The sequence below is a fragment of the Nelumbo nucifera genome, chromosome 1, assembly GCF_055504915.1.
Source record: "Nelumbo nucifera cultivar China Antique chromosome 1, China Antique-T2T, whole genome shotgun sequence".
NCBI lineage: Eukaryota > Viridiplantae > Streptophyta > Magnoliopsida > Proteales > Nelumbonaceae > Nelumbo > Nelumbo nucifera.
The window spans coordinates 55,257,272-55,282,251 of NC_142649.1; the positions used below are offsets into that span (position 1 = coordinate 55,257,272).

General features: G+C 39.0%; 1 protein-coding gene across 2 annotated transcripts in view; it reads left to right on the forward strand.

Moving 5' to 3' along the window:
* The window catches only part of LOC104586020 (ubiquitin-associated (UBA)/TS-N domain-containing protein), a 41,478-nt gene extending 16,769 nt beyond the window's left edge, over nt 1-24,709 (forward strand). Inside the window, exons 5-12 of one of the 2 annotated variants that reach the window (XM_088896814.1) lie at nt 6,287-6,375; nt 7,470-7,530; nt 13,762-13,829; nt 13,978-14,059; nt 16,529-16,612; nt 16,708-16,785; nt 23,105-23,224; nt 24,199-24,709. In XM_088896814.1, coding sequence (XP_088752940.1) covers nt 6,287-6,375; nt 7,470-7,530; nt 13,762-13,829; nt 13,978-14,059; nt 16,529-16,612; nt 16,708-16,785; nt 23,105-23,224; nt 24,199-24,375 — 759 coding nt within the window. In that variant the 3' untranslated portion in view covers nt 24,376-24,709. The remainder of the gene's footprint in view (nt 1-6,286; nt 6,376-7,469; nt 7,531-13,761; nt 13,830-13,977; nt 14,060-16,528; nt 16,613-16,707; nt 16,786-23,104; nt 23,225-24,198) is intronic. The other variant, XM_010243113.3, reaches the window with a different exon arrangement.
* Nucleotides 24,710-24,980: the final 271 nt, after the last annotated feature.

The following is a 24,980-nucleotide window of genomic DNA, read 5'->3' on the forward strand; positions in this document are numbered from 1 at the left end:
TGGTTCTCCAAAGACATCTTGATATGCTGCTAGGAGCTGTTGTAAAATGGGGTCTTCTATCACTTTGTGGGTTCCGTTGTCACAATAAACATTGGGCCCTACGCTCAACGAACCCAGATAGACCAGGGTTGCTGGGTCGGTTGTTATAATTGACAACATGCCGGGCTGAGTTGGCTTCTGGTTCGGTTGGTCCAATCCCTTTTAAATGACATTGCTTCCCATTCATCCAGAAATCCATAGTCAGGAGGGTCCAATCACATATTGTTGGCTCGGGGAGTTTAAGCCATTGGATCCCTAAGACTAAGTTAGCCCCACTGAAATCTAAGGGATACAGGTCCACGCTGAACACATGGCCTTGAATTCTAGGCCCATCGCCTTGCATAGCCCACCACAAGGTATGTATTGTCCATTAGCTGACTTAACAGCAAAGGGAGTAACTGCCTGTACCTCTAGGCCCATTTGTCGAGCTAGGTCCGAAGTGATAAAGTTAAGAGAACTCCCACTATCAATTAAGATGCACACTTTTCTACCCTTAAGAACACCATGCACTCTCATAGTCTCAGTGGAGTGGAGCCCAGTTAGGGCATGGAGTGAGATCTCTGGGTTTTCTTTGACGGAATCTTCCGCCTTGTCAGGGACCATGGGTCTGGTATCCACATCTTCATTCTCATCCGGGCTGTCAATAATTTGAAGAAGGAACATCTGCTGGGCCTTGCACTTGTGTCCCAGAGAAATTTCTCCTCACAGTTGTAGCATAAGCCTTTTTCCCGACGGGCCTGCACCTCGGCCCAGGTGAGTTTTCTCACAGTGGGGGCCTTCGGGGGGTTTGGTCGAGCCAGGGTTAGCTTGGTTTTAGATGTCAAGGGTTTGGGAGCCGGCCTGAGAATTCCCGGCCGTGGGTTCCTTCGAGCCCGGTTCAATTTGTCTTCATGCAGACGGGCTAGGTTCACTGCAACCAGCATAGTAGGGGGTTGCAGGGCTTTCACTTCCAGTCTAATGTCTTCCCTCAAGCCTCCAATAAAGCAGTTGGCGAGAGCATGTTCCGGCCATCCATGCACTCTCATGGCTAGCCGTTCGAAATTCAACTTGATATTCTTGAATGGAGCTAGTTTGTTTTACTCTAGATAAAGCTTCGTCAAAATTTTTGAAGCTGGAAGGACCAAACCGTATTTGCAAGGCCTCCACGAAGTCTAACCAAGACAACTGTGGGTGTGAACGGCGGTACCATTGGTACTAGAGACTAGCCCCTCCATCAAGATGGATGGAGGCAATCTGAATTCTCTGACCGGCCGGAATTTCATGAAAATCAAAATATCGTTATGCGTGATAGATCCAAGGAGAAGGATCGTCACCTGAATACGTGGAAAATACCAGTTTGGGGCTGCGGAGGTTGAAAGTGCTGCTCGGCTGAAGAGCACCCCTGCTTGATCCCTCCTGGTCTGCCTCCTTATTCGGCCGGGATGACATTCACTCGAGCTGAGATACTACCGCAGAGAGGGCGTCCTTCATGCTTCTCAGTTCACCCTCCATCCGGCCAATCCTGTCTTCTTGTGACTGGTTGCGAGTTGTGGGCATGGCGGATTGGGGGCTCTGATACCAGTTGATGGATTCTCAGTGATGAAGCTTCTTCGAGGGAGCTCCTTCCTCCAAAAACAGAGTTACGAGAGAGAGAGAGAGAGAGAGAGAGAGAGAGAGAGAGAGAGAGAGAAGACGAAGAAGAAGAGAAACGAAATTGGTTATGCTTTTTCTGCTCATTCAGTTCTACCTGTAGGCCTTATATAGGCTTTCCCCTAATCAGCTCATCATGACCACACGTTTATGCAGGTGGGTGGTTAAGACGTGGGCTGCGGTTGTAAACGAATCGCAGGGGGGGCTTGCAATGCTTTGCATGTGCCGCTCCTGCTGCTGCATGTGCCTCACGACCTGCATGGGCCTGGGCCTGGTGACCCGATGGCGGATTACCTACCTGGGTTCTATCAGATTCTATGTATTTTCTCTCTTCTTTCTCTCCCTATTTTCTCTCTTATTCCTTTCAGAATCCATTACAGCCATTGACAGCCATAAAAATCTGATCAAGAAGACCATTCAACATTCTCTAAGGACTAGAACTGAGCTGGTACATCAAAGAAACTGTTGAAAGAATTTTCATCAGGGTCATACATTAGTTGAAATCAATTGACTTGTTTAAGGATTTCTTAGCTGAGGACATTTACAGAAACTGGAGAGAGATTGCAGCTACATCTTTCTTTAGGCCTAAAGTGCAGGAACTATGGTCCCCACCAACACAACACAATACAAAACTAAACTTTGATGGGAGCTCTAGAGGCAACCCAGGGCTGTCAGGAATTGGGCGAGTATTCAGAGATGGAGATGGTAAAATTGTTGCTATGTATTCAGGGCCTATAGGAGTAGGTGACTCTTTGAGGGTGGAGGTAATGGCTTTACTTCAAAGTGTGAGATTTGCCAAACAGATGGGGCTAAACCAAATAGAGATTGAAGGAGACTCTAAAATGCTCATTGATTGGTTGAAATCGGGAAGTTTGGGAGCTTGGATTTATAGACATGCCATAAGGGAGATCACCAACATAACAAAGGAGACTGGGGCCTCTTTCAAGTGGACTAGAAGTTCAGCTAATGGACTGGCTGATACCTTTGCTAAACAGGGGACAATGAAGGAGAATCTAGTCTGGGCATAATTGTAATAAGGATTTTTGGGGCTTAGCACCCTTTTCAGGGGCTGACAGTTGTGCACGATATCTCTTAATTTGCTTAATGAAGTTACTGTTTCCAATAAAAAAAGCATCCACAAAGCAATTGAGTTCCTCAGTGATGAGCCAACACCTAATCTCAGGCTAGGATACAAAAAAAACACAATTCTGCAGGGTAAAACACAAACCTTAGAGATCACAAAGCTTGTGGTAAGCCAAACCCAGCTCCAGATCCTCCAATCCCACCAAAACAAACACCGGAAAAGACAGGAAAATGCACCTACTAATGTCCATCTTGACCTCACTGCAGCAGTGGTGAAGAAATAATCAAATGAAAAAACACCATGAGATCCTGTTATCCCACACTGAGAAATACCACATTATAGTCAAGATAAATCTGATCCCCTCCCCTACCAACCTAGTCCTCACCTTGTCTTACTCTCCTATACTTTCCATCCCCCAACTGCTACTCTTATACTCCCATTCTTGACAATCATGGGTTGTAATTTTCCTGAAATTTGCCATAATTTGCCACTTTAAGGGGTCTTCAAATATCAGTTGAAGGAGTTTGCAGAATTTCATAATTTTGACAAGTATTGACAATATTTTGGTTGAAATACCTCATAATAACGTTTAGGGAAATTTCACGTGAAGTTGGAAACTTTACGTTATAAAGTTACCTAATATCAATTGAAAGAGAGAATGCATGATTTAAGCCATTCATTTTGCCTTCAAGAACAGAAAAACCTCCAAGCATCCAAATTTCATTTTTTTTTGTGGTTTTCTTTGGATAATTGGCAAACTTAGGAGCAAAAGAATGGATCTACTTGTTTGAAATTTCTATATTTGTGAATATTTATTTGAAGTGAATACCCTATAAACTATAAAATATATGTGCATTGTCGCAATGACAATTGCAATTCAAAGGAAAAAAGGAAAGATAAAATTACGGTGATGGCAAAGCATGGTGACAATGATTACTCAGGAAGTGATGGCTGCTAGTAACGTTATTCTCTCTTGCCATGTGGCAAGTAGGAAGACTCCCTATTTCTCTGTCAGTCTCTTTTGATTGCTTGGGTTGAAGTGGTTAGTCCTTTTAGGTTAACCAGTTCAATGAGTTAAATATGTGATTGTATGCTTATTCTGTTAGAGTTTATGATTAGTTTGGCGTGTGTGGATATGAGCATTTTGGAGTTTGGACATTTTTCATCTTTAAATAAGGGTTCTCTTGTTTGACCCCTTTTGTAACTTAAGTAGGGGTGGATTTGTAATTCTCTCTATTTTATACTCTACATATCACATGCCTCTAGGTGGGGACTCAATCAAGGATTTAAAAGGTGTGCCTAGGCACACAAGCAGGGTACATTTCAAGGTCTGTGCCTTGCCTAGGCCAAGATACAGCCCCTTTGAGAAGGCACGTGCCTAATACGCCTAGATGTGTGCTTGGTGCACCTTGTGCCTCAGCTCAAGCGTGTGCCTTGGTTAAATTTTGCGCTTTTTGAAGCATAGTGACTGGGTCAGGGGCTCCATCCTCAGACCTTGACCAAGCCCTTTGAGGCAAGCCCAAACAAGTCCATATTAGGGTCTTAAATTCTTAATCCATACAACCTCCTTTTGCTAATGTTGTTCATTCGTTCTTTTTAATACAAGACATTTCTTAAAAGACAGAACCATAATTAAAATTATAAAGCCATTTTTTTTGTACAGATTAAGAATTTAAGACCCTAACATGGACTTGTTTGGGCTTGCCTTAAGGGGCTTGGCACAAATGTGGCTTGTAGAATCAAGAATGAAAGATCCTTAACATTATATTAGCTATTTGAAATAATGTGATTGGGAAAGAAATAAAGAGATTGAAAGTAGTATGACATGTTTGGATTGTTGAGTGCTTTAATATGTTTTATATGGTATGCTTATGTATTACAGATAGGTACCCCATATCCTGTACTTTTGAGGTAGTGACACTTAAGGGTTTGAAGTTTCAAGTGCGACATTTTAGTATCTTGAACTTTCAAAAAGATACACTTAAGTCTAACTCCGTTAAGCCGGTTTTACAGTTAGGGTGAAAATTACTAAATTGCCCATGTTCAGATTCTCCTTTTTTATTTTTCCTCTCTTGCAACCTTCAAATGCAATCTAGTGGCGGCACAAAGAAAAGGTCAATTCACAGAATAACAAAGCAGATAAAGTTTGCACCTAAATAAAAGCATCCAGAAACAAGCAAGAACATTTGAGTTCTCTAGTGAAGCCTCCAGATGACGAGGATGGATGAATATTGAGCAATGCTTTCATGTAGGTTTCTGTACCCATACAAATGCACCGCCCACCAAAATTTTTGCTGCCATTGTTTCCGTCAAAAGGTAGAAGAAGATGAAAAAGAGAATCTGAACATGGGCATTTTCATAATTTTATCCTTATCTTAATGTCAGTTTTAACGGAGTTGAAATTAAGTGTACATTTCTTAAAGTTTAACGTACTAAACTGTTGCAATTAAAAGTTTAGGCCCTAAGTGTCTCTTTCCCCCAAAGTACAGGGTACCTATTTGAAATTTACCCTTTTAATTTGAACTAATAAGCTTTTAAAAACATTTAATTTAAAATTAAAGTTTGCATTATTTATCAAAAAATTAAAGTTTGCATTTTTTAATTAATGCTATTTTTAATACTTGGTTTATTTTGAATTTTTACATGCTTTGCATTGTTATTTTTTTTTTTAAATTTGTGCTTTGCTTCAAAAAGGCGTGTGTGCACCTCAGGTGCAAAAATCCCTTTGCGTTTTTTTTTTGCACCTTGCGCTTTTGAAACACTGGACTCAATTACAGTCTTCACCAAACAGGATAAGAGTTCAAGGCTTTTTTCTGCCTATGTTCTCTTTTGGTCTCTCTTCTCTCTATTTTTTGTTTTCTGTTTAAGTCTGAACCATTATTATATCATCCAAATTCGAGAATCCCTTTAAATCAAGATGAAACTGTATATGATCTGGTTCTGATTGTCCAGTCTACTGACTCTACTCAACTGTTCTAGACTTTAAAACGTTTGCAAAATATTCTTTTAACATTCTAATAAAATTCTGATTGTTTGTCGAAGGCTCTTCCTTGGCTTCTAACCATGTTTCTAGTTGTCTCTGAGACTAGCCAGAGCGTAGAGGGTCACAAGCATTTATACACAAAACTCCTTTAACTTTAGCTTAGGGCTGTTTTTATGCACAATAACTGTGGTATTGTAAAGTTCTTGAGGTACTTGTTCTTTATTTCTTTGTAAGCTTTGACATGTAATCAAGATTATTTATCAAATAAAAAGGGTTCCCTGCTTTCAAGAACTGCTTGTCTATCTTGATTACCATTTGGGAACAAGTGCTGCATTCATTTGGATCCTAGGCATGTTAATAGAATGCTATTTTTGTGATTTCAACCCAAGGCCTTCAGTTTTATTATACAACTGTTTCTTCTTATTTGCATAAAAGAACTGATGGCACATAAACATGACAATGCTTCTCAAATTTCATTTTGTTGGTGCATTGGATTTACATAAGTTTAGAAAATAGCTTCTCAGCTATTAACCATTTCATATGCTTTTAAGTGCAAACAGGTTCCTGCCAATAAAAAAGTTGAGCCTCCCAAACCAGCTCTTACTCCAGAGGAAATGAAGACGAAAGCACAAGAATTAAGGTAGTATTCTGACAGTCTTTATGCCTTCTCTGGTGTTTCATTTTATTACCACTTAGCCACCCTGGGTTGGCATTATTTGCAATTCTTGGTAAACAAAATATCATGGAGGTCCAATACAGGGAGGTTGAATTTATTTATTTATTTTCACCATATTACTTTATTGTCTAGAAAGCACTCTCCTTCCACTGATATATTCTGGTAGTATTAATCTCTTTTTTTCCCTTTCTGAATCTCCCTTAGTCCCTTGGAAAACTACTCTGGAACACTTCTATTCCTAGAAAATCTTGTTCCTTATGTTAGCAGAAATTCACAATGAATCACTTGTTTAGCCAGGGTGGTGACTTTGAATATTTGTTTCTTATGTATCGACTCATTCGTTTTCCCTTCTCAAAGAGAGTATGACAGCACATGTATTCCCATCATGATTTAATTGATAAGTCCTGGAAACCTTTTTGATCTGTTCCATGTTGGATCTCTGAAAATCTTAGCCCAATAAAGTGGCATCTTGTTGCTGCATCTCTCCTTTTTCTGTTTGTGAATGCTTTTGGAATGGGAAACAATTTTCCTTGGAGATCTCAGCCATTAAAAGTTAGAGGCCTTATGTTTTTTGTGCCTTGTCTTTGTTTGTTCAATGCCCTACATTTGAAATTTCAGGAAAAGAGTTGGCGGTTCTAGAGGGTTTTATGTAGAACTTTTGCTTTTGTTTTATGCACCATCTCATGAATGTTTATACTTTGTGTTTCTTGTACAGGTTGTTCTTTTTGTCTACAGGGGAAAGCTGCATGCTTTGCCTTTTCTCCTCTTTCTCTATTAGTGAAATTCATTTGAAATTTATTCCAGATTCAATTTTTATTTCAGTGCATCATGTGTAGTTATTCTTAGATTCTTTCTCCTTGTTCTTGACCTTTTTGTTTTTGTTGGTTCACTTTATCTACTTTCACCATTGCCTTTATGTTTGGTTCATGAAACTTGTACATTGCTATTGATTAAAAAAAAAGATAGTTGTATATTGCTTATACCACTAGTTTAATTTTATTTCATACTTCCTTGATGTTATTGTTGTTATTCTTATATATGATTTTTCATACATTCAGAGAACGTGCTCGGAAGAAGAAAGAAGAGGAAGAAAAGAGAATGGAAAGAGAAAGAGAGAAGGTAATGCCGAATGTACTTGTTTTCAGTCTTCTGTTATACCTCTACCAATTCCTGTTATACCTCTCCTAGATTTTCTGTCATTCATCAAGGGTGTTAAAGTGAGCCGAATAGGGGTAGTTTAGTCATCTCATGTTTGTTAAGTACCTTGCTTATGTGGCAGTTTTATTAGAGATACTCTGCCCCACACTTAAGTAAGGGCAATTTAGTCTTTGTAAATGTTATTAGAACCTAATATACATTAGGGGGTCAAATGAATAGTGAATTAATCAGTTTTGACTAAACCCTCCTGTTCTCTCTTTCTCTTTTCTTCTTCTTCATCTTCTTCTTCCTTCTCTCCTGGTTCGGGTTACTGTAGCTGCATTCGAAACATGGTATCAGAGCGAGGTTCCTGATCTGCTTCAGTTTGTAAAGCATCTCAGCTGTGTTCGTGACACCTTCTTCTTCGTTTCTGGTTAGTTAATGGAGAGAACTGGTTCACCCTAGGTCTGAGACATCACAGCTCGTTTCTCTCTACTGTGCATAATCTTCTTCATCAAGAAAAGTGATTTCCATAGTGAATGGTTGGTTCATACTCTCAAAGGAAGGTTGGTTATCTAGTCCTTTTGTGTTGCTGGTATTTCTGGGTAGAAACCCTTCAAGAATCAGTTAGTATTGATTAGAACCTAGAGAACTAGGTTCATTGTTGCCCTAGAACGGGCTGTGTACAGTAGCCGACTGGTGTAGGGGCTGCTGTAAGTGGTTGAGTGGGTTAGGGCTGCTGCAGGTGGCCGAGTGGTGTAAGGTGTAATGCAGTGACCTAGTCGAGTTCTTTGTGGTTGTGTAATGCCCTCTTAAATGTGTTAAACAAGTCTGAACTGGGTGTAGCAGATTTGACTGTGTTATGGTGCTTGTGGTGCACAACTTTTATTGAGTGGTTGTAAGAGGGCCTACATGTGACTAGTGAGTGCTAAATTGATGCTTATGTGGTTCGTGGGTTTGTGAAGTCAGCAGTAGTGTGAATAAGAACAAGGCGTGGGCTCTCACTATTGTGTTTAGGGGTTGCAATAGGTGCTAAAATATCAAACTGTGAATAACATCAGTCAGCTTGTAGTTGAGAAGTCAGGTTAGAGGCAACTGTGAAAGAGTACAATGGCAACAATAGGAGATGGGTACAATGATCAGAAGCCTAGTGTGGTGGTTTCCCCCGACTACCTAGGGGTACAGATGACCTCAATTAAACTGAATGGGGAAAACTACGTTCCATGGGCTAAATCTGTGGAAGTTTTTCTCAAGGCAAAGAGGAAAGTGAAGCATGTAAAAGATGAGAAGCCACCGGCTGACTCTCCAGGGTTTGATGATTGGGAACAAGAAGATGCTCAAATCATGGTTGTGGAATAGTATGGAGCCCAAAATTAGTGCCAACTTCATGTTCCTTGATACAGCTAAGGATATATGGGAGCATGCTAAGAAGCTATATTCTGGACAAGATAATACAACAAGAGTATATCAGCTTTATTAGGATTACTTTGATTTACAACAAGGAATCAAAACACTAGAAGAGTACTATGCCTACATGAAGATTATAAGGAATGAACTCAATGTCTATCATCCCCTCACTTTAGATATTAAGGTTCAACAACAGCAAAGGGAACAACTAGATGTTACAAGATTTTTAGTGGGGCTGAAGTCGGAGTATGAATCAGTTAGAGCCCAAATATTAGGGGGCTCTTCTCTTCCTACACTTGAGGAAGTTTTCTTAAGGCTTCATAGAATTTCTTTGGGACAGACTGAGAACTCCACACAGTCTGATAGATCAGCACTTGTGACAGCTAGAGGAGGTGGACATAGTACAAGAGGGGGAGGTCATGCTCCCCGAGGAGGCCGTGACAAAGGGAAGAATAACTCTACAAGGAAGTGTACTCATTGTGGTAGGGAAGGACACACAGTGAATTTCTGTTATGACCTACATGGCCCTCCCTCTAAATGGGCTAATCATGCTGTAGCCGGTGAGGTTGATATCAGTGACAATAAACAGGCAGACCGAACTCCTCCCACATCTACATCTACTTCTGGGAGGGAGATGGTGAGTGTACCGCGTGATGAGTATGAAGGGTTCCTTCAAACTACTTCACAGCATTCCACTGCCACACTTGCCCAATCAGGTATTGCTTGCATGTCATCTAAAACCCCTCCCTGAATTATTGACTCTGGAGCCTTAGATCATATGACCGGGACTCCAGGTGTGTTCTCTTCTCCTTCTGAAACCTCCACATCACAAACTGTTACACTTGCCAATGGATCCTCATCTCCCATCTGTGGTGTTGGTAATGTTGACATGGCTTCTGTGCCCTTATCATCTGTTTTATATGTACCTAAGTTTCCATTCAATCTTATGTCTGCTAGTAAAATAACCAAAGCTCTTAACTATTCTGTTACCTTCTTTCCTTCCACTTGTGTTTTTCAGGATCTCAAGACGGGGAAGAAGATTGGTGGGGGGCATGAAGTTGGTGGATTTTATTATCTTGACGATGGTGGATCTTCAATTGCTCTTCAGACTTCACTCTCCTCTACAATGGCATTGCCGAATGGGACATCCATCTCTCAAGGCTCTCAAGATTTTGGTCCCGTCATTGAGTCATTTGCCAGTTTTGCAATGTGAGTCATGTCAGTTTGGGAAACATCGTCGTGTGTCCTTCAGTCCAAGAGTTGAGAGTCGTATGTTGAGTCCTATTTTTTTGGTTCATTCAGATGTTTAGAGTCTAGTCAAAATAGAGTCTTATAATGGGTACAAGTATTTTGTCTCCTTTATTGATGATTGTCTAAGAATGACATGGATTTACTTAATGAAAGAAAGAAGTGAATTGTTTTCAAATTTTCAAAAATTACATGCTGAAATACGCACACAATTTGGTGTTCCAATCAAAATTCTACTTTCAGATAATGGTCGTGAATACTTTCTTACTTCATTTCAACAGTATTTAGAACAGCATGGCATTATTCATCAGACCTCATGTGCATTCACCCCTCAACAAAATGGGGTAGCTGAACGGAAGAACTGTCAGCTTCTTGAAACTGCTCGGTCTATTCTTCATCACATGAATGTTCCTAAACGGTTTTGGAGTGATGCTGTACTCATTGCATGTTTTCTCATTAATCGAATGCCCTCTTTCATCCTTCATGGTCGGTCCCCCTTCTCTATCTTGTTTCCCACTTTATCTCCATTCCCATTAACTCGTGTTTTTGGTTGTGTGTGCTTTGTCCACAATCTGAGTCCTGGAATAGACAAGCTAGATGCACGCTCAATTAAATGTATCTTCCTTGGCTACTCACGGACTCAAAAAGGGTACAAGTGTTATAATCCCATTACCCGAAAGTGCTATTGCCCTGATGTCACCTTTTTTGAGTATGTCCCCTTCTTCTCAAGTCTTGAAGCACCTTCGTCTCCACCCGTACTTCCTCTTCCTCTTCTTGTCAGTGATCCTGTTCCAGATGCTATTGTTGGAGTAGACTCATCACCTCATCCAGTGCAGATCACCACCGAACGACCACCGATCCGGCAAGTGTATACACGTCGAACGACACCAGCCCCTCCTTCAGCTTCTACCTCATTTGCGGATCCTCTCATGGCTCCTATTGTTGAACCTTCAGACCTTGACCTGCCCATTGCCTTACGGAAAGGTAAACGCAGTTCTACCCTCCATTCCATTTCCAATTTTGTTTCATTATCTCGTCTTTCTACCTCACATCGCCAGTTTGTTTCACTTTTGTTCTCTATTTCCATACCTAACAATGTTCAAGAAGCTCTTAGTTCACCTGGGTGGCGGCGGGCAATGGAGGAGGAACTTTCTGCTCTTCAACATACTCAAACGTGGGAACTTACTACTCTCCCACCTGGTAAGCATGCTGTGGGCTATAAATGGGTGTATACTGTGAAATACTTGCCAGATGGTAATGTGGAGCGTTTGAAGGCCAGACTTGTTGCTAAAGGTTACTCACAGTTGTATAGAGTGGACTACATGGAGACATTCTCTCCGGTGGCTAAGATTGGTTCTGTTCGTGTACTAATTTCCCTAGCAGTTATGTATGATTGGCCTCTATTTTAGCTTGATATAAAGAATGCCTTCTTCCATGGTGATCTTGTGGAGGAGGTATATATGGAGCAACCACCTGGGTTTGCTACTCAGGGGGGGGATGGTAAGGTATGCCAGATTGAATAAGGCAATTTATGGGTTGAAACAATCACCGCGTGCTTGGTTCGGGAAGTTCAGTGAAGTGGTGAAGAGTTTTGGAATGAAGCAATGCCAGGTTGATCACTCAGTGTTCAACTATGACTCAGAAGCTGGGAAGATCCTATTAGTGGTCTATGTGGATGATATTGTCATTACTGGCAGTGATAAATTGGGGATTGGCAAACTAAAGGTATTTCTGCAAAATCATTTCCAAACAAAAGATCTTGGAACATTAAAGTATTTCTTGGGAATTGAAGTTGCCAGGTCAAAACAAGGTGTAAATCTGTGCCAAAGAAAATATGTTCTTGATCTATTGGAAGAAACAAGATTGTTAGGTGCAAAATCGGCTGAGACCCCTATGGAACCAAATGTTAAGTTGAGCAGTGATACAGGAGAAGTATTTGAAGATCCTGGAAGATATAGACGACTAGTGGGGAAGCTGAACTATCTGACTATCACGAGACCTGACATATCCTTTGCAGTCAGTGTGGTGAGCCAATTCATGCAGAACCCTCGTATACCTCATTGGGATGCAGTTCTTAGAATTGTAAGGTATCTGAAAGGAGCTCCAGGCCACGGACTATTGTATAAACCAGGAGGAAAACTTGAACTAGTGGGGTATACAGATGCAGACTGGGCAGGCTCAGTGAATGATAGAAGATCTACTACAGGCTATTGCACATTCCTTGGAGGAAATCTTGTGACGTGGAAGAGTAAAAAGCAGATAGTTGTGGCTAGAAGTAGTGCTGAAGCTGAGTATAGGGCCATGGCACATACTACCTGTGAGTTAGTGTGGTTGAGGAATCTTCTCCAAGAAATTGGGTTTCACATGGATAAACCTATGAGACTGTATTGTGACAACCAAGCTGCACTCCATATCTCATCCAATCCTGTATTTCATGAGAGAATAAAGCACATAGAGGTTGATTGCCACTTTGTGAGGGAGAAGGTCCTTGCTGGAGAGATAAACACAAAACATGTGGGCTCGAATGATCAATGGGCAGATTTGTTTACAGAAGCTCTAAGCTCAGGGAAAGTGAACTATCTATGTAATAAGCTGGGATTATATGACATATGTTCTCTAGCTTGAGGGGGAGTGTTAAAGTGAGCCAAATAGGGGTAGTTTAGTCATCTCATGTTTGTTAAGTACCTTGCTTATGTGGTAGTTTTATTAGAGATACTCTGCCCCACACTTAAGTAAGGGCAGTTTAGTCTTTGTAAATGTTATTAGAACCTAATATACATTAGGGGGTCGAATGAATAGTGAATTAATCAGTTTCGACTAAACCCTCCTGTTCTCTCTTTCTCTTTTTTTCTTCTTCATCTTCTTCTTCCTTCTCTCCTGGTTCGGGTTACTGTAGCTGCATTCGAAACAAAGGGAAACCTTTTTTTTTAATCTTTTGCATTTACGGAATCTTCTTTTACTGAAAAATTTTTATGCTATTTTGAAAGTTTTCATAAAATTTCCCATGACATTTTCTTATTGGTCCAACTATTCTTGATAATTATACACATTTTGCATATGAAAGACTTGACAACTAATATTAACAACTTAAAAACTCCTAGACCTTGAAAGTTGACCAGGAGTAGATAATAGGTTGTTCTTTCTTTTTCCTTTTCTTCCCTTATTAACATCTTAAAAACTCCCAGCCTGAAGCTTTATCTTTGCCACCTTAAATATGTCTAATAATGAATAGCTTTGATACCTTTTAACCTAATGCTAATTTTTCATGATGCATTGAAGTTAAAAGAATGGAATAGTGATAGATAAACACAGATAAAACAACTTGCTATCTTGGTTTTACCTATTGAGAAGTTAACACTTCAAAGTTTAACATTGTTCTTTACATGGTCTTTATTTGAGGAGATTCTATCAGATATACTTTTCTTTACCTACTCTGGTTTTATGGTTAAATGCAGATACAGTAATTTTCTGTATATAATGATATCCTGTATCTATATCATGAATTTGGCTAAGCATTCATTCATATACCTGTGTAACCTAGTTGTTGCATTGTCATAGGAGAGGATTCGAGTTGGTAAGGAGCTCCTCGAGGCAAAGAGAATTGAGGAAGAAAATGAAAGAAAACGGTTTGCCTTTGGAAGATACTTTTATTTGCATTACTTTTTGATCTTTCCCATTCCTTGTTTTCAGTTTCAACATTTACTCCTGTAACCCTGTTATTTTAGTTTGCAAACTTCTCCCTTTGAATGGAATATTCATCCTTTGCTCTTGTAGCATGTTGGCCTTGCGAAAAGCAGAGAAAGAGGAAGAGAAGAGAGCAAGGGAGAAAATCCGTCAGAAGCTTGAGGAAGATAAGGTCACTATTTAATTTTTCCACCAATTCTATGTTGAAATTGCAGTCATCAAATGATATGCATTTTGATTGGTAGTAGCTTTTTTTATCAGAAAAAGAAAAGTTTGTTAAAATACGAGGAAAGTTTAGTACAATAGCTTTACACTAAGCTTAAAAAAGTTGATATCTATTAACCCCTTGTTTTGCTAAAGAATCCATGACCCCATTAGCTGTTCTTCTAACCTAATTATAGGAGGTATTCAACTCCCTTGAGACATTCTATTTCCCTGCAAACATGCCTATAAATCCAAGGGACTTTGCACAAGCCTTTTGCCCAAGTGTTATCAGCTTTGAGTCCCTGTCTACTTCAAAGAAATTGAAACCAGAGTGCTTTTCTAGTCTTACACCTTGTAGTAGGGCCATCAATTCAGCTTTCAGAGAGTCCCACTCCCGTAGGTTCTGAGTACATGGCCAACACCCTTTTTTTGATAAATGAGTAATATTTTGTTAAGCATAGAAGAAGTGTATAATCAGCCTCAGAGGAGGCACACAATGTTACCTCCCCTTAGAATTAAGGAAATAAGCACACTCTTGCCTGAATTACAATTATAAGGTAGCCCAAACAGATCACCCCTTGATACCCCTTGTTTAGCCAAAGAATCAGCCATGGCATTTGTTGATCTGCTGACCCAATAAAAACTGACATATTCCTTGTAAGCCAATTAACTTTCTTCAGAAGATCCCTGTACCCCAAAAGACTGTTTCTGTGTTCGACAGCCAGCCCACTACCACCTTGGAGTCCCCTTCAACTAACAAGTTCTCCACTCCAATTTGATTAGCAACTTGTATTCCTTGTACACTGCTAGTATCTCATCCCTTGTAGGGTCACCAATTTCCACTGGTCCTAAGAATAAAGATATGATGTTGCTATCTTTATCTCTCAAAATTCAGTTTTACCACTCTTTCCAGAGGAGGCTTCCATTCTGCTTGTAGACTGTTCTTTGTGGAGGGTGCAGATGCCATTGCTGCCCAATTTCTCCTTAAATCATCAAAAGAATTATTCACAAACAGGTCTGAAGTTTTCAACCAAAAGGTTGTCCTTGTCATGATACACTCTTTTACCTCATCAAGGCTTCTTTCCTTTTCTTGGAATATTCTAGCATTCCTCTCCTCCCAAATTGTCCACAAACTAGTTACCCTAATACACTTCCACATTAAATTCCCTCCTTTTGTCAGCTGCCCAAACTCCAAAGGCAAATGGCTCAAAAAGCAGCTGTACTTCAGAAGGAAAGTTCCACCTACACCCAAATAACATTAAAACCCAATTCTAAATATTGGCAGCAAAAGAACAAGATATCAGCAAATGATGACAGTCTTCACCCTTCACTTTACACAAGATACACCAGTTTGGGGACAAACACAAATAAGGTTTCCTCTTTTGCATGTTTTCCAAAGTATTGATCTTACCATAATAGGGTTACCAACAGAAAACAAATATTTTAGGAGGAATTGGCCTTGACCAGATTTCTTTAATAGGGAACACCTAAGAGGAAGGGGTGGAACATAAGGATTTAAAAAAAGAGGCACAAGTGAAGGAGCCACTCTGAGTCAAAGTCCAAATCCTTTTATCAGGTCTAGGTGGGGTCCAAACACATAGAGTCTAAAAGAAGCAAAAGCTCAAAAACACAAGCAGATTCATCATCCCTTAAACCTCTATAAAACCCAAAGTCCCAATTTAAAGTCAATGGGAGAGCTGGGTGGGGGGGGGGAGAGGAACCTTGAGAAATTTCTTTTTAAAGAGGGAAATAGAATAAAGCGAAGGGAATCATTCTTTTAGAGGTTGAGTGCCCACCCAAACATCTTCCCAAAAGAGGACTGAATTTATAGAGCATACATCATACCTTACAAACCTAAGGAATTTAGGGAGTGTACAAAAAATTGCCTTCCTGTTGGGGTGGCTGGTTCTACTTCTATTTTATTAATTAAAGTTACCATTTCCAATAAAAAACCACTAGAACACAAATAGATTAGTTACACTTGAAGCCTTGAAGCTTTTGTCAAGGAACTTCATTTTAAAATGTTTTTTTTTTTTTTTCAAAATATCAGGATGCTCAACAATCCAGTCAATTTTAAATTTACCTTTCTGCATGGCTGGGTTTGATATGGTATCCATGGGGAGTAGTAATATCCCTCAAATTCTTTGATATTTCCGAGCTTTTATAGCTTATGCAAAGATTTAATTGTATCTTTTTCAAGTCCCTAATATTTTGTTGTTTTCCTTTTGGGAAAGGTAAATTCATATGCTCATATGTAGTTAACTTTTTAAACAAGAAGAGTTGTTTTTCTTTTACATCTTTTTGCATTTTCTTGTGTATAGGTATAATTTTTAGTTGGAATTCAGTTTCACCTTTTTGAGTTCAGATACATTTTTTTTTTGATTTGTTAGGACTTTGATTGCAGTTTTTATCTAATTGTATTTCTATGCATTTACAGGCAGAAAGAAGGCGTAAGCTTGGATTGCCACCAGAAGACCCAGTAGATGCTAAACCTGCAACACCTGTTGTGGAGGAAAAAAAGGTCTGAATAATTTCCATCAATTAAATATTCTTCCTTATTATGCAATATTTAGCTTGACATTTGTTTTGACACAAACTATTGTATTTAAATGACAGAGTTTCTTACCTGTTAAGCCTGCTACAAAAGCAGAGCGAATGAGAGACTGTCTACGATCTCTGAAGCAGAATCACAAGGTAAATACTAAATATTGAAAATGAACTTTTTTTTTTGAATCACATTATTGAAAATGAACTTGGGATGGGAATCAATATCTACTATTTTAGTCTTCTATTGATGGTCACTAAAAGTTACTTATCTGTAGTGAACCAAAGACCCCTTAACAATTTATAAAATTTCATCAATAAATTCCATGTTTTTATTGTTTTTTCATGATAAAATATTTTCTTAGAAGGCAAATAAAATTATAAAATCATTTCTTTGTGTGTAGGAATTAAGAATTTAAGACCCTAACATGGACTTGTTTGGGCTTGCCTCAAGGGGCTTGGTACAAAGGTGGCTTGTAGAATCAGGAATGCAAAATGTTTTACATCACAATAGCTATTTGAAGTAATGCAATTGATAAAAAATGGTTATTGATAAAAAAAAAAAGAGATTGGGGGTTTTACATGCTTGAATATGTTTTGTATGTTTGATTTTATTTTTAAATTTTCATTTGAATTTGTTTTACATGTTATGTTTATGTGTTTTGGTTTTAGATAATAGCTTTTTTTTAAACATTTATATTGAAATTTAAAGTATACTTTTAATTAATATTATGTTTATTATTTTTATTTTTTATTATTTATTAATTTTTGATTTTTTTTTGTATTTTTGTTCCTTGCTTTGAAAAGGTGTGCACTTGCCTTGTGCCTTGGGCACAAAATGCTTCTTGTGCATTTTTCTTTTGCACCTTGTGCTTTTAAAACACTGACTTTAGTTTTTCTTCCTTTTGCTGTACTTACATTTTGTTATACTTAGTTGTGATGGCTTCATGTTGAGTATTCCCTCCATTTGGGCCAATTTTCAATGTAGGGTTTCTATTATTTTTCCTTGTAAATAAATCCTCTTGATTATTGTTAGTGAAACAAATGTGTAGCAAGAAGCTGAGAGGGAATGCAATAGGGTAAAATACAAAAACCTCCCCTAAAGTTTCTGACAATCATAAAAACCTCCCCTATAGTTTTATTTTAGCAAAAACTTCCCCTCTATTTTTGAAAAATTCAACAAATACCTCCCTTTCATCAATGACCAAGATGGAAAATGTTAAATAGATGATATTTTTTTTTTAAAAATACCTATTTTACCCTTTTACAAATTAATGTATATCTATTAAAATAACTTTGTCTCAGCAACTCCATAATCTGCTCTAATGTTCATCTTCTTCCTCCCGATGCACAACGGTGGCAGTGCACTCTCCCTCCAGAAGGTTGCATCGATAGACCTCTCCATTAAGGCCATGCATCGGAGGGCTGACTTTCAGCGCGAGAACCCTCTCCCTAAATCTAATAAACCAAAATTTCTAACACAAGTACATATAGAGTTCTATAGTCCATACTATAAACCACGAATACCTGACTGCTTTATCTCATTGCTTGCACTACATACACTTTCGGTCCCATGTTCCAAATATGGTTCTTCACTAGTTTCTCCCTCAAAATGTCTTTCCTCACTTTTTCCACTAATGGTGATGTTATCATCTCTGTTTAGTTTCTCTTCCGCAATGCCCATGGCTTATTTTCTGTTCTTTCTATGTTTTTTCCTTTTGTCTGTACCTATAGACCTGCGAACGAGGAAATATTATTTCATAGGACCTAGAACTTTTTTCTTGAGGTCATCCTTTTAACATAAGAACAAAAATAAAAAACCCTAAAAAGACTGAAGGCCCTCAGGCGAAATACCTCCCTATCGAAGGCTTATCAAAGAAGGATTTCAATGAGTTACAGACTTCCAGGGTTCTCCTTTTCCGACTAAAAGACGTAATAGACAACTTTTTGTGGCTTCGGTTACAGTCTTGCAGAGATGTAGAACGGAAATCTCTGTGTAAAAACATCGTGCTCCTTCACGACAAAACGAACGCAAATTTGAGGAGGAACTATTATTTGAATATTTCTCTTTTAAAAGGTGACGTCTCCGATGTATGGTCTTAAATGTTGGTGAAACGTGATATTTTTGGAATCTCGGTTTCGGACATTCTGCGCTGTGCGTCATGAGGAAGAAGATGAACAGTGCAAGTAGATTATGGAGTTGCTGAGACGACTATTTTTATAGTAGATGTACATTAATTCATAAAGGGTAAAATAGGTATTTTTAAAAAATATCATATCTTTAACGTTTTTCGTTAAGGTCATTGATGGAATGGAGGTATTTGTTGAATTTTTCAAAAATAGAGGGGAGGTTTTTGCTAAAGTGAAACTATAGGGGAGGTTTTTATATTTTATCCAATGCGATAAGTGCATGCCAAATGTAATACTAGGAAAGGTAGGACCCACTAAGCAGGTCATTTGTCTGCTAGTGTTTGGACTATTTGTACCATATAAGAACATAAAATTATCATAAGATACAAAACTAAGGCCTTGTTTGGTGGTACTTCGTGCTTTTGTACTTTCAATAGCACAAAAGTACAAAGTATGTGGTATAGTTTTGATTTTGTACTTTTATTTCAAAAACCGTTTTGATGGAAATTTTTCAAAAAAATGTTTTTCAAAGTAAAAGTAAATGATGGTGTTTGGATACAACAAAATGTTTTATACTTACGTTTGCCATGTGGCATCATCTATGGATGCCATATGGCATTTGAATGTAAGTCAATGATATGTATGTGGCATTTAAATGTAAGTCAATAATATGTGGATGTCATGTGGCATCATATATGAATGCTATGTGGCATTTGAAAGTAAGTCAATGATATTACCAATGTTTTTTTAAACACGGAGGTGTGACGCGAGATGTTCCACTACCTAGAGGCTTGAGGTGTAGTTTAGAACGTAAGAGGCGTAAGCCTCCTTAAGAGGAGGGGGGGTGGGATGAAGAGGAAGGAGAAGGAAGGGGAGGAGGAAGAAGAGGGAGGATCTCATTTTTCTTTATTTTTAATAAAAATCTTTTATATTAAGAAGAATGAAGATGCATAATACTAGTTGAAAGGGGGGTCTTGGCGAAGCCCCCCAACCCCCCCTAACACAAAATAACCAAATTGAGTTGCATTAAAAAGGGGGGCTAGGGGGGGTGAACTGAAGGGATGAGAGATCCATCGTATGGATGCTAAAATCTTGTGGAATAAAGGGGCGAATTTCAAAAATTTTTTTCTCCCTTTCAACTGGGAATTGTATTCCCTATTTAGAAAATCATATTTTCAAGGATCAATCTTAAACCATAAACTGAACCAGATCTGAACAAAAAAGTAGGAGAGGATTATACTTGATACGGAGAAAAAGTATCTCCTAACGAAGGTGTTCACGCCCAAGGAAGGATCCAAAGACTGCTCCCACTGAAGATGACGTAGTGCAGGATGGAGCAGAATCAACAGTATTATTCTCCAAGAATTCTGTCCTTCGCAAGAAACAACAGGATGTCACGTGAGTACAGCTTCCTATCAATTCTTTCTCAAAGAACTGATGTCAAGATCGAATCTTGACTTCCCCCACAACTGGAGATCGAACTGGATGTCTGGCGGTTGCATGAAGGAGGCGGCAAGAAAGATCTTTGCAGGGATTGCAGAAATCTTTCTTCTGTGTTTTCAGCTCTGAAGAGGGTGTGAGTATATCTTCTCTAAAGGCTGCCGCCCCCTTCCTTCCTTGTAACCCCAAAGGATCAGCTCCTAATCCAATTAGGAGTTGCTGATCCAAATCTTATTTGGATCAAAACATCTCTTTAGGTGATAAGGATAAACCCTTATCTGCAAATTGGATCAACATTCTCCTAATCTTATTAGGAGGTTTTCAGATCCAAATCACATTTAGATCTGGACTCTCTGAGTGGATAGGGTTAAGGCCCTATCCTATCTGCTTGATCCATCTCAGAATTCGCCCATATTTAATTTATTAAATAAGTCTAGTTCGAAGTGGGCTTTAGGCCCATTAAGCTTATGTGCTCACTTAACCTTCTTAACTGCTGCCCAGTTGGGCTTCCTTGTATGGCGTGGGACCCAAGCATTGATCTACACATCAGCCACATGGGTTCAGCCCAGCCTTTGTCACAAGGCCTGGTCGAATACACTGCTATGGACAGTGCACCCCCTGAAACTCATCAAATGGGCTCTATGGGCCCAACACTTACCCTAAGTGGTCCCTGGGCCAAGCCACCTTGTAATACCTAGGGACTGTGGGCAGACGCAAGATTAGCCCATCAGGTATTACCCTCAATGGTCTTATACTTAACCTCTCAACTCATAATGATCATACATTGCCCGACAAGAGAGGACCTCTCCTTCGGCTGCAAGGAACAGTGTTGCACTCTCTACTTATATGGATCCCGGGAATTAAAACCTTTTTGCAAACATTTTAGAAACCATAATATATATGCTTTTATATTTCATATAAAATATACTTTGCAAAACAAATCTCAACGATTGAAATTGGCTGTCGGTAGTCTTGGTTTCCATCAGTGAGAGTGCATCTCCGATCATTTCCTTTGTCTGACAAAGGGGCTGATCTTGTCACTATGATCACCCACTCAGATGAATTCTCAGACTGTCCCAACATACCCAGGTTTTGACCCCCGCTAAGGATCTCACTGATTGGTACATCAAAGACAGCCCAATCCGACACCTAGTGCAGTATCATAATCGAGTCTAGGGGTCGGGTGTAACTTTCCAGTTTTGCCCATCAATCTCCAAGGTCCTGGGCAATATTGGAAATCTGGTCCAGTTCAAAGATTCAATTAATCCTACACTGTATGTGCCTAGGGTCTCACCCTGACAGCTGAGACAGGCCACCCCAACCGACTTGGTGGCACAACAGTGTCAGCCTTATCAGGATAGGTCTCCCCAGACCGACCCACTGGCTGTGAACATTCTAAACTAACACGAGTCTCATTAAGTGTCCAGTTTAAGGGTATTACATAGAAATATACCAAGGGAACATGAATCAAATATGCACTTTTATTCATTTACAATAAACTCATAAAGTACATCATTCTGATTGAAGCTAAGGGCATACAAAATTGTCCAATATGAACCCCCCTAACCATGGGGGTTCGGGGTAGAGCCCTTGGCCCACTTTCTTTCCCTTTTCTTTTATTCCCTTCCCTTTCCTTTCCTTTTCTTTTCTTTCTTTTTCTCTTTTTTTTTCCTTCTTTCTTTCTTTTCCTTTACTTTTTTCTTTTTTGTCCTTTTTATATGAGGTGTGCATGAGGCATATGCCCCATGAAAAAAGCGAGGCGTATGCCTCTTGCACTTGAGGCCACGCCTCATAGGTGTCAATGCCTCTGGCATATGCCTTTGGGCATTTGGAGGGGGGGTGCCCTAGTGCCTCCAGGCGTACGCCTCCCACGCCTTTTAAAACACTAGATATTACATGTTATGTGGCAGCATAGATGAATGCCATGTGGCATATAATCGTCACGAATTATGTTCAGATGACTTGTGGCATCCATAAGTGTCACATGGCAATATATATGGATGCCACGTGGCATCTAAATGTTGGATTAATGACATGATGCCATGGGGCAAAATAGATGAATGGCATGTGGCACCTGAAGGTAAGTCAACAACACTGTATGCCACGTGTCATTGAATACGTTAATGTTTCCATAATTCCACATAGCATTTATATATGCTACTACGTGGTGGGGTGTATAAGTATTACAAGTGTGGTTGATGCACACATTTTAGAAAGTATAAAGTATGTTAAAGAGCCAAAAAGCACGAAGTATCAAAAGCTGGCTTCGTGATTTTCGTGTTTTTTTGTGCTTTTACTTTGTGTTTTTTAAAAGTAAAAAACACCCCAAACAAACACGTTCCGATACTTTTCATACTTTCATACTTTTGAAAGTATGAAAAGCACTTTCGAAGGTACCACCAAACAAGGGCCTAATTTTGTTGTTTAAATTTTGCATTGTACAAGAATATTTGATGCTAGTGTATGCATATATGATAAATATTCTCATCTTATATAACTCAACCTTCCTGTAGTATGTTTAAAATGTGCAGTTATATTATGGATAAGAAATTGCCGATACAATATTATACATGTTCCATACACTAGGTACATATCCATAACTTTTGATATGGTCTGAAGAGATAAGTTCAAGATTGCAAGGTTCAATTCTTCTGGTTCTGTAAACCTGTTATGTTCCAAACTTAAGAATGTGTAGAAGAGTCTGGCTTTACAGAGCAGAGCTAAGATAAATTTATGGACACTGTTCCTTCATTTATCAAATGCATCTATGAGAAGAAGGATGCATTTTCCGTTTTTAGTATGAGAACTAGTACTTCTTCTATATATGTTAAAATTCTGGGTTTTCCATAGAATTGTTGCATTCATTAATCTCACCCTAGTTTATGTTCTGCTTGGGAAGGATGATGATGCCAAAGTGAAGAGGGCATTCCAAACTCTAATGACATATGTAGGGAATGTTGCAAAGAATCCCAATGAGGAGAAATTCAGGAAGATTCGACTTAGTAACCCGTCCTTCCAGGTAAGAACTTCCCTTACATAATATGTCATGTTTAAGCCCTTTAACTCAAGTCTTTTTTTTTTCTTTATAATCCTCTTTGTAAATTATAAACATTTAAATGGTTTTTATTAGTTTAAATGTATTAATACTTATAGATGAGTGGAGAATGATTTTATTCGGGTTCTTGTAATTAGTATCAGTATCTCAATGATCCAATGTGCCAGTTGATGGGGAACTCTTGTATTGGTTGTTGCCTTAAAACTGCACTGATTGGACCCAATGTTTTAAAAACTGACCTAGAGGTCTAACTGTTTTTGCCTCCGGGTCAAATGGGTCAGACCGTGCCACATCAGCAAATTTAATACACACAAACATACATACATACATGCATATATGCATAATTTTATATTTAATTTATATATTTTTTAATTTTTTATTTGTAAAAAATGCTAAAAATTGCAATATGAGGCCAAAGAAGGTTTTATTTTGGCAAAAATAACGAGGCAAGGCACCTTTGGACACAGATCTTGAAAAGTTACTCAAAATAAAAAAAAATCACGCTAATCAGACATCAGAGCACAAAGTTATGGCATCCCGAAGCTTGCACATGCATTGAGTGTGCAACCTGTGACCCAGTGACCAAGTCGAATGGGTCAACGGTTCAACCATCTGGGCTGACTGGTTTTTGACCAAGTTCAGCAGCTTTTAAGCAAATCCTGGGTTTTGACCAAAATAGACTAGGAATCGTGGCCGGGTGACAGTTTGAGTGGTTGGGTCAATGGTGGGTTGAAAACACTGATTGGACTGTTTTGTCTGAATAATTGTGCTCTTTTGAGTTGATGGTGTTACATATCAGGTCTATTGACTGCTCCAAAGGGTGATATTGATTGAAGTTCCCCCAGTTAATCCTCTCAGATTCACACAAACACATTATCTTTTTCTCTCTTTTATTCATGGACTCTGTAACCTTCAACTGTTCTGTGTATGGTTAACAGGATAGAGTTGGTAGTTTGAAAGGAGGCATTGAGTTTCTCGAGCTGTGCGGATTCGAGAAAATTGAAGGGGGCGAGTTTTTGTTCCTTGCAAGGGACAAGGTTGACATGGCAGTGCTGAACTCTGCTGGCTCTGAGCTGAACTCTGCTATAGTAAATCCCTTTTTTGGAGTTCTCTGAATAATAAGGTAGCATAATTATTTATAGAGGGTTCTTGTGTTGTATTGGCATAATGAACTCCAGCAAGAAAATTCTAAAGCAACTGTTGTGAATGGATGGATGGGTGGGTATTAGAAAAATGGACCTATCAAAAAAATGCCAGAAACTTAAATTAGTTCATGTTTTTTTTTTTGAAATTAGTTCATGTTGCATTTGGTCGTTGCCTTTGATTATAGACAGTTGCCTACTCTTGGCACTTCAAGTTGATCTCTCTCTCTGTCTGGCTTTCTAGCTGAATTTGAAAAGGGTTGATGCTGTAATCTATTGACAGGTTTCTGGTTTTGCTTTTTCAAAACCTACTCAGATAACGTCCATGCCAGCCTGTTTATTTTTAGAATTCACTGTCATCAACCAGCATAAACTGTCAGGTTTGCTTCCGGATATTTTGCGTGGATTGCGATTTGCAAAGTTCTTCCATCATCCATTTTGCCATATGTTAAAATTGTGGAAGATTTTGGCTGTCCTAGTTTGACTGCCCGGGCTGTCTGCAAGACTCACCTGGCATGACGCTTGGTTCACATTTGTATTGCATGGACACTGCCATGTGAGTTGTAACTTGTGAATTC